Source organism: Podarcis pityusensis (genome assembly GCF_964106645.2).
Source record: "Podarcis pityusensis genome assembly, chromosome: 1".
In the NCBI taxonomy this organism is placed as follows: Eukaryota; Metazoa; Chordata; class Lepidosauria; order Squamata; family Lacertidae; genus Podarcis; species Podarcis pityusensis.
In genome coordinates, this window is record NC_138028.1 from 136,305,205 (window position 1) to 136,319,202 (window position 13,998).

At 41.9% G+C, this 13,998-nt stretch overlaps 1 protein-coding gene across 1 annotated transcript in view; it reads left to right on the forward strand.

The window, feature by feature from the left end:
* ABCA12 (ATP binding cassette subfamily A member 12) overlaps positions 1-13,998 on the forward strand; it is a 125,423-nt gene that overhangs the window by 57,832 nt on the left and 53,593 nt on the right. Inside the window, exons 22-27 of the mRNA XM_081014929.1 lie at positions 805-984; positions 2,708-3,023; positions 4,912-5,026; positions 9,708-10,037; positions 10,989-11,058; positions 11,163-11,297. Coding sequence (XP_080871055.1) covers positions 805-984; positions 2,708-3,023; positions 4,912-5,026; positions 9,708-10,037; positions 10,989-11,058; positions 11,163-11,297 — 1,146 coding nt within the window. The remainder of the gene's footprint in view (positions 1-804; positions 985-2,707; positions 3,024-4,911; positions 5,027-9,707; positions 10,038-10,988; positions 11,059-11,162; positions 11,298-13,998) is intronic.

The following is a 13,998-nucleotide window of genomic DNA, read 5'->3' on the forward strand; positions in this document are numbered from 1 at the left end:
TCCCTTCCACACAATATTAACTGTCTGGAGACACCCAAAATGGGAAGAACCCTAATGTGTGGTTTTATTTGTGAAGGGATTTGCTTTTTGTATGGAAGAGTATTCGGTCATTCAGCCCTCATCTATAGTCTAAAGTGGTCTAGGCCAGATACAAGTTTACCCCTTTCAGAGAGAACTAGGCAATCATTAGATCTTTTTCAGCTTTATGAATCTGTGAACAGAAACTACTAAAAGTAACTTCTGCTAATTTTTAGGTTTTCTTGTGTCTTCCACGGGAGAGTGTCACATTATAATCAATAGATTATGGCAGGGGTGGTTTTAGGTTGGTGCAACTGGCAGGCCCAGACAGAGGGGGGGGGCATATGGGCCACGTGGCCCGGGCCTCCGATTCCAAAGGGGGCCTCGGTCAACATATTCACAATTGTATATCTGTATTTTCAGTTTTGTCTTTATATGTGGATACGGTTCAATCCTTGAAATAAAATTATTTGTCAGCATAACTTTTGTGAAAATTATTTATATACTTACTTATTTATAAGACTTCAGTTATCCCCAGGGTAAAGAAAAAGGGGGGGCACATGATCTACCTGGCCGGGCCTCTGCCTGGCTCTGCAAGGCCCTGGCAACTGGTGTGGTCGTCCCGGGTGCCATCCTGCAGGGCTTGCCAAAACAATGCTGTAGAATACATTGTGAGAGGCGTGGGGGGGGGGGGATTTTTGTCTCGCACAGGGCGCTGCTGAAATTTGAGAGCCCAAAGTCCACCACTGATTATGGTTCTCTTGCTTCTTCCCCCCCCCCCCCCAGATGATATACGTTGGGAACTACAGAATAATGCTGACATCATAAACCAGCTCAGCGTCTTAGCAGGACTTTCAGTAAATATCTCCTCATGTGTGTTGTTTGACCGTATCCGTCCATTCAAGACTGTAGAGGAGCTGGAAATGGTGGCAAAAGATTTCTTTTTGAAGAATGAACTTCTTGCAAGTGAGTATTGTCATCTGAATTTGGATTTCTTTACTGAAATGAAATAGTTTTCAACCAAAATTCAAGATGAGGTGTTAAAATGTGGATCTTTGGGCTGAGATGATTCATTCTGGTCTGTTACATCGATGTTTTGAGATACATTACTTGACAAATCAAAGCTGATCCCCAGTTGCATGTGTTCCAGCATCATTCAGGAATAACTTTTAAAACAAACAAGCTGCCTAGGAAGAAAGTGCATAATGCACTGAGGTTATCTGTAAGCAAGGTCTGTTGCGAGAATCAGCAGGGATTGCAGTGGCCAGGTGTGAATCGGATGTATAGCTCACTTCAATTTTTAGTTTATTTCTCTTCCCACCTTTTCCCTCCAATGGGCACATGGGCAGCAGTGCCATATCAATTCTCAATTCAGCTATCCCCAAATCTGATGATATACCTGTGTTTTTATTGTATACTAACTTAACATCCTTAAGATACTCTGCTTTGCAAATTGAGAATCATAGCAGTAGACATTATATTAATGCTTGTTCATTTTATTAAAGCATGCTTGAGATCACAAGCAAAATAAAGGGTGTACACAGCTGGAACAGTGAGAAGGCCAGGCAATTGTATTCAACCTGTTTTTGGCAGATGCACAGACTTCTTTTGAGCATCAAAACCAGGGGAAGCCTGTTCTGCCAATTCACCCACCTTTCCCTAGACTAGAGCGATTTTTTAAGTTTGCAGTAACTGCTTTTTATTTCTTAGCTATTTATTCTTTGATAATTTTGTAATCTTACAAGTTAAACAAAGCAAAACAGTTGAAGTTGAACACACAAAACAAAAGAAGTTTGCATTGTCAATTAAGAACTACAGAATCAATATAGCATCTGATACATTAGTGGCATTTACCAGATAAAAAGAGATAGAATATCAGTATTACATACTGATAAGATCATGCCAGAACAATTTATGTTGTGTTGAATAATGTTGTGTTGAGTATTGAGGGATCATATTACCATAAGAAATGAAATGAAACTATCGAGCTACAAGAATTACTTATGACTACACAAATCTGTTGCATCAATTCTTTCATTAAATGTAATCTCCAAATTCCATTATCAATTTTCTATATGACAAAACATTTTCTCTCTCTTCAGTTGGAGCTCTTTCTTTTGTCTTGTAGCACATATAGAAACAAGGTGATAAGGAACTGAGAAACATATTTAACAGGATTGGTTTGGTTTTAATGGCTGACAGATTAGTTTACTTATTTCCAGAATGTCTGTATGGTGATGCATGTGATAAAGGGACCTTGGGAAATGTTGTGGATGTTTCCCTATTAAAATGAAGCAATGCATGAGTTCGATTCCAGATTACTGGGTTTTCTTCTTTAGTGGTTACTGAACAAATGTTTAATTAAGGAACTTGCAAGATATCTGAAAAACAAAATAAAAGGTGACCAGTTTGTCTGAAGCATGGTTGCAGGGGTGGGGAGAGAAAAGTAAATGTGTGTTTGCTTCAGAGGCAAGTAGACGTGTAATTTGAGGAGGACATTTCGGTGGGGAGGACCAACAACAGACACAACTGCTGATCCCTATCTAGAGGCCTCTGAGTTTGCATCCCAGAGTTCAAGGCTAGTGTCAAGGGTCAACTTGCTGATGGCCCCAGTAAGGAACCTACTGACACGAACCCCCCTTAGCCCTGCTGCAGTGAAATGCACTTCTCTCTCTTTCTCTTTTAAAAGGTATCATTTTCAAGCCATTCTCAGACAGAAAGAGGGAGGAGACAGAAATTCCTGTCAGCCTTTCCCTTCCACCGCTAGTCAACTACACCATCCGAATGAGCAGCAAGATTTCCCAAACAACCAGAAGAATACGAGAGAAAATATGGACGGTGGGTCCACATAACTCAGCCTCGCAAAGTCAGATCTACAGCCGAGCATTTATCTACATCCAGGATAGCATTGACAGAGCAATCATTGAATTGCAGACCGGGAAAACCGCAGAAGAAATCGCAGTACAAGTTCAGGCTACCCCCTACCCCTGCTACAACAAAGACATGTAAGTCTTCTGACTAAACCACGATAAGTAGAGTGTTTAATAAATGGTAGAGCGTTTACAGCAGTATGCTCTCTGTGGGGCTGCCCTTGGGCCTAGTCTGGAAGCTCTACCTGGTGCAGAATGGGGCTCCTGAATGGGGGCACAAAGCTACCAACATGTGACACCACTGTTAAAACATCTGCACAGGCTCCCCACCCACTACTGGGCCACCTTCAAGGACCTTGCACCAATTTACAAAGCCCTCAACAACTTAGGTCCAGGGTACCTGAGGGACTGCCTGAACTGTTATCTCCTAGCTCAGCCACTGAGATCATCTGCAGGCACATCATTGACAACATTAAATTGAGTCTTTGGTGTCATCAGCCCAGTGGAATGTTATGCAACAGAGATTTGGGAGGTGCTTTCTGTTTTAACCTTCAAAAACCTGCTGAAAACTGTTCTGTGCCACTAAGTTGATGCAGACAATAAGGAAAACATCTTTCCTCAATAGCAGATGATCTCTGAGTATACATTTTTATGAGGGTTTTTTAATGGTATTTAGATATGGTATTATGATATAGTGTTATATAAATATTTTTATAAATAAATAAACATTATAATGGGACAGAAATACGGTCACTCACAACCTCACCAGTTGTATCAGGCTTCTTTGCTAAAACACTTCCTGGTCAGGTAAAATCACCATAATGTGACAACTGGCAATGGGATCAAGTAAGATCTCCAAACCAAACAGCAATCCTGATTTGGATGGCTCATTCAAATCACAGTTTGATAGTTTGGATATAATGTCTGTCTGTGCTTTGATCCAACTCATGGAGAGTGTTACATCTGAATGTACCCAATCTTCATTTATGCCTTCATAGGCTGCCTTAACAATATGTGAAACCCTGAAAAACTATGTTCCTTTTCTTTTATGCCAACCTCTACCCACCTCCCTCCCTACCCTCACCCACCCACCCGTTGTAGTGGAATCCTGCAACATCTGGTTGCCTTAACTTTAAGAATTAAGTAATTTTTACTTCTCAGATAGGAATCTCCCCTTCTTAAATTATTTAATGATAGCCATGGTAAGCTTTGATTTCTCACTATCACTGTTTTAGGCATTGCTAATGGTAAATTCTCTTTGACCCAAGTGTTTTGTGTAAGTAAACTCAGAATACAAGTGGATCCATACCAAATTCATACTATGTATGCTCTATGAATAAATGATTGCAAAAATAATCATTTTCAGTGGGACTTAGTTCCACGTAAATATGATTCAGTTTACAAATTAAACCTCTGCATGTTTACTCAGAAGTAAATCTACGTAAGTTTGCAGTCCTGTATACACAGGAAATTGCCAGGGAATAAGCCATGTTGAATACAGTAGGATATAAGTCTGAGTGAATATGACTAGGACAGGACTTGTCTGGCATAGATGTTATTGCTGCTTTCATATTCATCTCCTGAGAAGATCACAACGTCAAGTGATATTTCTGCAAAACATGGCAAAACATAGTATGCTTTGCTTTGAGGCGGAAAATTGAAACTACTTCCAGTCTCTAACTTCATAGAGTTTTGCAAAGGTATAAGAGCCCTTATATCTTTATCCCTACATAGGTTTATACAGAGGAATATTAAGTATCAGTCACGGAAGGGTGGGGCACAAAACATGGCTCAATTTAGGGACTCTGAGAGCCAGAAACCAGTAGCTGTAGGTTTTTGTAAAAGCAAAAATTCTTTCATTGAATGTAGTTACCAGTTCCTAGAATGAGCCAAATGTTTTTTAACTATAGTCCAAGTTTCAGAGAAAAAACAAAGGCTTTTATGTTGAAAGTCATGCTAGTTATCCCTCCCTAATCCAACATACTTTGCCTTTGCAGCTAAATAATTGCTTTTCTTTTTACAGGTTCCTAACCAGTGTGACTTACTCCCTTCCATTCATGTTGATGGCTGCTTGGATACTTTACATTGCAGCCTTTGTGAAGAAACTCGTTGAAGAAAAAGACCTGAGGCTTTATGAGGTAGTCTGAAGTTTTGAGTATTCACCACACCCTGCGGCTGTATCTGACAGAGTCTGGGTACCTGGGTGGAAGGAATCCAGTCTATAGGGTTCCCTGTTAACTTATTCACAGAGACTGACAGAGAAACCACTTGTGAAAGCCATGCCCTGAGCTCCTCTCCAAAACAATTCATACAAGCAAATTCAGTGGAAATTGCTCCTGGGTAAGACCTGAGAAGGCAGGTCTCAGAGTTCATTTTTCAGAATGAGAGATAGACTGCCAACAAGACTTGCACCTTTAAAAGCTAACAGAGTTAGTTCTCCAAGAATGTAGAGGGGCCTAGCAGTTGATCTTGAAGACGTTCCAGTTTTCTTTGTGGTGCTCCTATGTTGTTTATCACTCCTATATAGGGATGCAGGAGAAATTCAGTTCCTTTTTCCAGTGAAAGCTGAAGCTATTGAATTTGCACTTTCTGAAACAGTATGTGAACTGAAGCACATCTACATTGTGCGGTGCAGGTCTCCAACTAATGTTTGAAAATATGCATATATTCAGGAAAAGTATACATAAAAATGAATATATTAGTGAAAACTCATTGCATTGGGGGACATTGCTTGCAAAACTGTGTACATTAGTCAAAAATGCATATAAAATGAGTTTGCATTCAAATGTTGATGGAATTTCAGGAAGATTTTTACAAGTTCATTTATAAATTGATGCAAAATGTGGAGAACTCAATTTAAGATTGGAAAAATGAGAAACCAAGAAAGCAGAAGCAGATCCTTCTGTTCCTACTCCTAATTATGCATATTTAACATTATTTGTTCTTTGAAATATTTCTTACCCTTCTTTCACCACAACGCTATTCTAGGGTAGGATACAATTAAAACAGATAAATGACAACTTGAAAAATAATAAATGACAGGAATCCAGGCACTGGTATCCAGCAAAGGCCTGGGCAAATAGACAACATCAGAAGGGTAAGCAGGAGCTGTAGCACAGAGGGGAGGTGCTCCAAAGCTGGGGCCCACAATGACAACCGCCTTGGTAGATCTCAACAGCCAGGCAGATCTATGTGGGAAGAGGCACTCTCTCTAAGTTATGTAGGGCTTTATAAGTCAATGCAAGCACCCTGAAATGGGCTTGGTAGCATATAGACACCCAGTGTAGTTCTATCAAAATTGGTGTAAATTGTTGGCAATAGGCAGTCCCCAATAAGAGCTCAGCTGCCTCATTCAGCACTAACTGCAGCTTCCAAAACAGCTTCCAGGGCAGCTCCACATATAGTGCACGTTTCAGCAGTCCATTCTTAAGGTTACCTGCACTTAAAGCTTTTCCTGTCAAGACCATGTGTCCTGCGTGCAAGTTATGCATCATGCATATTATTAACCCCCCCCCCCCCAATTTCATCAGTGTGCAGTGTGACAAAATATGTGCAGGAGTATAGTTCTCACTTTCCTGGCACTCCAACAGGGAATATTTGTCTGGAAAAGTTCCATTGGGAACAAACATCAAGAGGAAAACTGTGGGATGTAGTTGGGTAGGGTCTGCTGCTCAATGGAAGAGCACCTGCTTTGCATGCTGAAGGTCTCAGGATCGATCCCTGCAGTGACGGACCTTGGCACCTCAGATTTCAGTGGCACCCTGTGCACCGCCAAAATCTGGCACACCTCTCCCCACACCTCTCGCCGTGCAGTGGAGTACTGGTGGCAGAGCCTGCTTTGGCACCCCAGACGTTTTGCGCCCAGTACAGCCACACAGGTCACACTCTGAGCCACTCTGATCCCTGGCATTTCCAGGCCTGACTGGGAAAGACTCCTGTCTGAAACTCTGGAGACCCGCCACCAATCAGTGTCAACCATGCTTAACTCGATGTGCAAACGGTCTGACCTTTCGTAAGGCAGCTTCCTGAGCTCTTAAAAACTTTTGCACACAGCAAAGGGGTTCTTTGGATTATGGGCCTCTAAAAGAAAGCCATAGATTATAGAAGAAAAGTCATTAGTAAGATCAGTGATTGGAAGCTGTTCGCTATTTTATTTAGATACATCAGCGAGTTGTTAAGAAATTATTTCTTTCATAATTGGTTCTTCTGACATGATTCTACTTTCCTGACCTCTTACATACCATGGTGTTTTTTGTGTTATTATCTCAAGTGAGGCATGTGCAAGATTAGATTTCCTGTGAGACATCATAGCGATCAATGTGAAAATCTTTCCCCTTTCAAACTAAACTTCCACCAGAGGAGCAAAAGGGCTTTGTAATTCTTTATCTTGGTAGTCAGTGAAGTACAGCATCCACTTCCACAGAATCAATTATTGCCTTAGCCCAACTACTCTCAATTTAGTGTACACTTATTTAAAATATGAGGCTATTTCTGCTAAAAATGTTCCTGTGTGCTGTCCTAACACTCAGTGGGACTTTTAGCACTTTCATTAGCGATTCAATCGATTCCACAGGTTAAACAAAGAAAATTATTGTTTTTGAGCAAACAGATCCCCACAGAGATACTACTATTTCACAGAATCATCTCGGGTCATCTAGTCCAACCCCCTGCAATGCAGGAATCTCAGCTCAAGCATCCCTGACAGATGGCCATCCAACCTCTGCTTAAAAACCTTGCATGAGGCAGAGGGCACCACCTTCTGAGGGAGATTGTTCCACTGTGAAACAGCTCTGATGTCATTTGTGTAATATTAGATGAGCAGCAAGTGTGGAGAGTCTTAACTTTTGTAGAGTTATATCTGTGTATCTAATCCTCAAAGTATTTGTAGGGAAAGGGCAGAGTAGCTCTGTTGGAGGTTAGCTTCAGAGAGTCTTGGCCATGCCAGAATAACTCTCTCTTGCAAAATGTGGTAATGCAGGCATGAGGAGGAGTTACAGTGTGATCTTCTCACACCTCTGGTATTACGTTTCTGCCAGGGAAGAAGCTGTGTTAAAGCGGCTCAACAATGTAACATAAGAAGTGGTCCACACATTCTTGTTTATGCTGAGTTAAAAAAATAACCAGGCAAAATATTTGGGGCAAATGGAGCAAAATATTTCACACATGCACCAGTAGCATTCAAGGATGTCGTACAAGGAAGTCTGCCTCCTAATCCTTGAGTTATAAATGTTCACTCCAAAGAAACAGCCTGGAAATGTTAAATGGAGTGAATTTTAGGGTGGGGTGCATGATTTGTTCAGCACATTGGCAATTTAAAATATTAGAATAGCTGGTATTTTTGAGAAACTTATATATTTGGGAGGTAAGTGCCACTCCGTTTGAACTCCACCATGGTGTTAGTTTATTTATTTCATTTTTTTTCATAGCTTAGCCAGTTAGAGATTCCAACTTTTTGATCATAATACGTTAAAGATTTTGGTGCAGGAAACAATACTTGTTGGAAGAAGCTGGCAGAGCTATTGCTGACCTGGCACCAGTCAATAGTCCCTACTGGGAGCACACTTGATAGGTTGGGCCATTGCCGCTTGTAAACCCATCAATGCACACATAGCCCACTGGCCTTGTAAGGCAACCTCTACAACACCCAATTTTAAAAACACACACACAAAAAAAACAAAACCTGCTTTGCAGTTAGTCAGCGTTTGCAGAAATACGAACTGGAGAGGTAACAGTGGCCTCAAGCATCTGATTTCTCACAATTCATTAGGGTGTGCACATTCAGCTTAGTGGGGCACAATTTGGGCATTCCTGGTAAGGACTGACATGTCCCTCTCAGAGACTGTAAAACTGAAATTAATGCTACAGACCAGCAGTTACCCCTTCTATTTTAAAAGAAGAGACAATGGCCATCTTACTATGCCTACAGTACATAATTAGAATATCTGGGTGGCGCTGTGGTCTAAACCACTGAACCTCTTGGGCTTGCCGATCGGAAGGTTGGCGGTTCAAATCCCCGCGATGAGGTGAGCTCCCGTTTCTCAGTCCCAGCTCCTTCCAACCTAGCAGTTTGAAAGCACACTGGTGCAAGAAGATAAATAGGTACCACTGTGATGGGAAGGTAAATGGCGTTTCCATGTGCTGTGGCACTCATCACGGTCCTCCATGCACCAGTAGTGGTTTAGTCATGCTGGCCACATGACCTGGAAAACTGTCTGTGGACAAACACCGGCTCTCTCAGCCTGAAAGCAAGATGAGCGCTACAACCCCATAGTTGCCTTTGACTGGACTTAACGGTCCAGGGGTCCTTTACCTTTTTTACCTGGGTGAGCTCCCATTGCTCAGTCCCAGCTCCTGCCAACCTAGCAGTTTGAAAGCATGTCAAAGTGCAAGTAGATAAATAGGTACCGCTCCAGCAGGAAGATAAACGGCATTTCCCCTCGGCCAATAAAGTGAGATGAGTACTGCAACCCCAGAGTCGTTCATGACTGGACTTAACTGTCGGGGGTCCTTTACCTGTTTTAGAAGACGACAGCACTTAATACTTTGGTGTTTGTCTAAATGGTTTTATTGCTTTAAAAATTGCTTTAAATTTAAATTGCTTTAAAAATTGTTGGCTAAATTGAGTTGGCTAAATTGAGTTGGCTAAATTGATTTTATTTTTCTTTGAGCTTGTGTTTCTGCGTTTTAGTCTGTTTTTATCCTGTGCACCTCTTTGAAACTGGTTTCTAAATTTGTTTTCATAATAAATAATAGTAATAACTAATATACATGTTTGAATTCAATTAAGTGGCTATCCTTTTATTATTTCTCCCTCCATAGTATATGAAGATGATGGGTGTCAATTCCAGCAGTCACTTCATCGCCTGGTTCATTGAGTGTGCCACCTTTCTCCTAATTACTACCACGTTTCTCATTGTTATGCTCAAAGTTGGGAACGTCCTTTCCCATATAAACGTTGTGATACTGTTCCTGTACCTCCTGGACTACAGCTTCTCCATCATCGCCATGTGCTACCTCATCAGCGTCTTCTTCAACAACACCAACATTGCTGCCTTGGTGGGCTGTCTCATCTACATCCTGACCTTTTTCCCATTCATCGTCCTGCTTGTCGTTGAGAATCACGTGAGCTTTTCCGTGAAGAGCCTGCTGGTAAACCTCTCAGCTGTGTTAAGATGCGTGAAGGTGCTGGGGCAGCCTTAGTCAACCTGGAGCCCACAGAAGTTTTGGACTACAACTCCCATCCGCTCCAGCAGGGCAGTGCTAGGTGGGGCTGGTGGGAATTGTAGTTCAAGACGTCTGACGGCTGGGGGAAGGGTCATTTACCAAAGAATTTGTGGGGGGGGGGGTCAACTTAAATACACATGTCACTCAACCACACAATAGCAGTGGTGTAATATTAGGCCCAATTGCTTCAGGCAGCAGGGTTCACAGGGCCAGCAGATTCCAATGCTGATCTTCCTTCCTTCTTATCCCTGACATAGATCTTCCTTCATCTCTACTTCCCTGGTGGGAAGGGGGGGGCGCCATTTTGGGGTCTGCCTCAGGTGCCAAAATGTCTTGGGTCGGCCCTAGTTAACACTTCTATGTTTCCTCTTATGCAATACAGGGTAAAATAGATGAGAATTGGCAAAATGTCAAGAATATTTGGTTTGGATGTGCAATGCTGGATTCAAAAAAGCACACTCGTGTCATGATGCTCAGTCAGTGGTCCCTAGAACTCTCTCTCTCTCTCTCTCTCTCTCTCTCTCTCTCTCTCTGTGTGTGTGTGTGTGTGCCAGTTTATAGGGTGAACTGCATGGATGTTGCCTTACTCTCCTTGTAGGAAGAAGAGTCTACAGGGATAATAAGAATGATTCCCAAGGCTTCTTTGTGCTCATTCTCTCAGGAATGCCTTCTTTCTCATCTCCCCACTCTCTCCCTTCTTTAGTTTAAAAAAAAATACTTTCATTTTCATCTGAATCATGGGGTATAATTTTACAACTATACTTACATTTTATATTTATCTGAAATCCGCATCGTCTTCATATATTTACCTGGATATTTGTATGCAAATATTTCAGCAGGGTTTTTGTGTGTTTGTTTCTCCCCTGCTTTTTCCAGAGCCTGCTGTCTCCAACCGCCTTCAGCTATGCAAGCCAGTACGTTGCCCGCTATGAAGAGCAGGGCGTTGGTAAGGGTTCTTCTTATGTGGACACTTCTCTGGGTAGCCCTGGTGCTGTCTGTTTCATTGGCTAATGTAGAAATTGTCTTTATCTTACCTTTTCTCTTTTGTAGGCCTGCAGTGGGATAATATGTATAAATCACCTATGTCTGGAGATGAGACTAATTTTGTCTGGATGTGCTGGTTAATTCTGATAGATTCTTTTATTTATTTCATTCTGGGCTGGTACATTAGGAATGTTTTTCCAGGTAAGTAGTGCATGCAAGAATTTTCACACACAATTAGTAGGGTGCTCATAAGGGCATTATTTGTCTATTAAGTTTGTGTTAGATGGGACAGATTATGGACTGCAGCCCACTGTGTTGTTAACCCCAGAGAAGCCACCAAAGACATTCTTTGGTTGGGGCAACCCAGCCAGATATGTGGGGTATTGTTGTTGTTAATAATAATAATAATAATAATAATAAATAATAATTCCTAATGTGGGCATCCTCTCCCTTGCACATTTGCAAGTGCTTAACAAATGACATGTGCCCTATATGATTGCACATACTACCATTCTTTGCTTCTAGGAACTGTGCAGAAGGATGTATTTGCATGACAAATGGCCATACAAAGTCCTTACAAATGTCATAACCAGAATGGGTATCACTCATAATTTTCCATATGTAAATTATGGTGAGCTCTTCCACTATATTTCTAGAGGCAGATGAATTCAGGAATGTATGTGTGTGTTTCAATGTAATTATTTTGACATCATAGTGGCATCATTATCATCATTTTATTTGTTCGCCACCTTTCCATAGTTAAAACAATGCTCAAGGCTGCTTACAACATGACAAGATTTACATAATTACCAACGTAACAAAAGTCATAAGCAATAAATAAAACACATCAAAAAGTACACAACAAAATGGTATCTCCCTTAAACTTCGGGCTAAACTTTCACTAGTGCACGCATTTCCGCCTTATGCTATTACCGGACTGATCTCTGGTGGAAACTTCTCTTTATTGGTTACAAATGTCTATTTCCCCCCGGGAGGGTTAGCAGCTGATCTTACTTCTAGATGGGAATCCCTAGAGGATTTTTTACTTTCTTGTTATCTTAAATATCCTAATGTCCCCTCCATTACCGGAGGCGATTTTAACGCTCGGATAGCCTCAAATCGGGAGGCTCTTATAAAGTCTAAATGGTGGGTCGACCCCGGCGCTCAAACCTACGATCTAGTATATATCCCCACTAGAATATCAAAGGATGTAAAAGTCAATAAGGCGGGAGTGATGCTTTACCAGATGGCTTTACGCCTTAATTTAATTATATTAAACGGCAGGTGTCCTCCAGATAAACCAGGAGAGTTCACCCATCTGGGGCTAAAATCAAACAGTGTTCTTGACTATGTATTGGTTTCCCGGGATCTATTTTTGAATGTCACCTCTTTTAAAATTGATAATGCCCAATTTAGTGACCATCTTCCCCTGACAACCAAGTTATGTGTTGACTGGCACCTGCTCGAGCGCTCCCACCCAATCCCGGTGATTGTGGAGCCGTCCACTAAAATAAAGGGGATTAGATGGTCCCCTGCCCTCGCCCATAGATATACGGATTTTATCCGAGAAAAGTTTCCTGGTGATCAGCCGGACGTAGGAATAGTCCCGCGTGATCCTATTACCTGTATGAATTTTTTCTCTTGCCTGATAGAAGTTTTAACTCGCTTTTTTACTTCTCCAAGCTATGGAGTTAAAAACGATTATTTTAAATTTGGCGCCCCTTGGTTCAACTCTGCTTGTAAACTAGCCAGACTCCATCTACATACAATATATAATGACTATAAACTTTCCGGCGCTCTGGCCTTACCTCCATCTTATTCCCTGGCTAAAAAAGCATACAAACAGGCCCAGAAATCGGCCAAACGGGAATGGCATTTAAATCGCTGGCAGACTATAATTTCTGCCTCAAAATCTCATAACTCCCGGAAATTTTGGTCCTTAATAAAGGGAAGAAACACGAAATACCCCTTAACGGTGATCCCGGCCCCTACATGGGAGCAGTTCCTGAGAAAATATTTCTCAGTGGCAGAAGCTCCGGCCACTCACTGGAGACCTTCTAATCCCCTTCCCGTCTGGCCCAATACCGACCCTGCTGAAATCCTAGAATTGATAGCTGAGCTGAAAACTGGTAAGGCCCCTGGGCCAGATTTGGTCCCTGTTGAGGCTATAAAGCTACATTCTGCATGGTGGGCAGGGATTTTAGCTAAAACGTTTGATGCAATAAATGCCACGGGCTTAATACCAGGAACGTGGAAGGAGGCCATTATAATTCCTATCTACAAAAAAGGCCCTCCCGGTGACCCAGGGAATTACCGGAATATCAGTCTGCTATCGTCCATTGGGAAAATATATGCCCGTTTTTTGCTGGCAAGGCTGATGAAGTGGTCAGTTGAGGCTGACCTGATTGGGCATGAGCAAGCTGGATTTAGATTAAACCGATCCACAACAGATCAGGCAATTATTCTTTATCACTTAGCCCGGAAATACTCGACACCTCGACGGGGCCAACTTTGCGCAGCCTTCATAGATTTGAAAGCTGCGTTTGATAGTATTCCGAGGCAATTACTATGGGATAAACTTGCCTGCTGGGGAATAGATAGAAGGCTCCTGTGGCTTATCTCCCAACTTCATGCCGGGTCCGTGGCCAGGGTAAGGATATCCCCTGCTGGAGACCTAACTAACCCAGTGCCAGTAAACAAGGGTGTACGCCAGGGTTGTATTTTAGCGCCTCTTCTTTTTAACTTATTTATCAGTGATATGAGGAACCCATTAATTGACTCACAAAAATTTATCCACACCCCCCGTATAGCAGATTATTGTTGTCCTTTACTTCTCTACGCAGATGATGCGGTACTACTCTCTTACTCCAGAGTGGGATTAAGGAGGGCACTAAAGATTTTT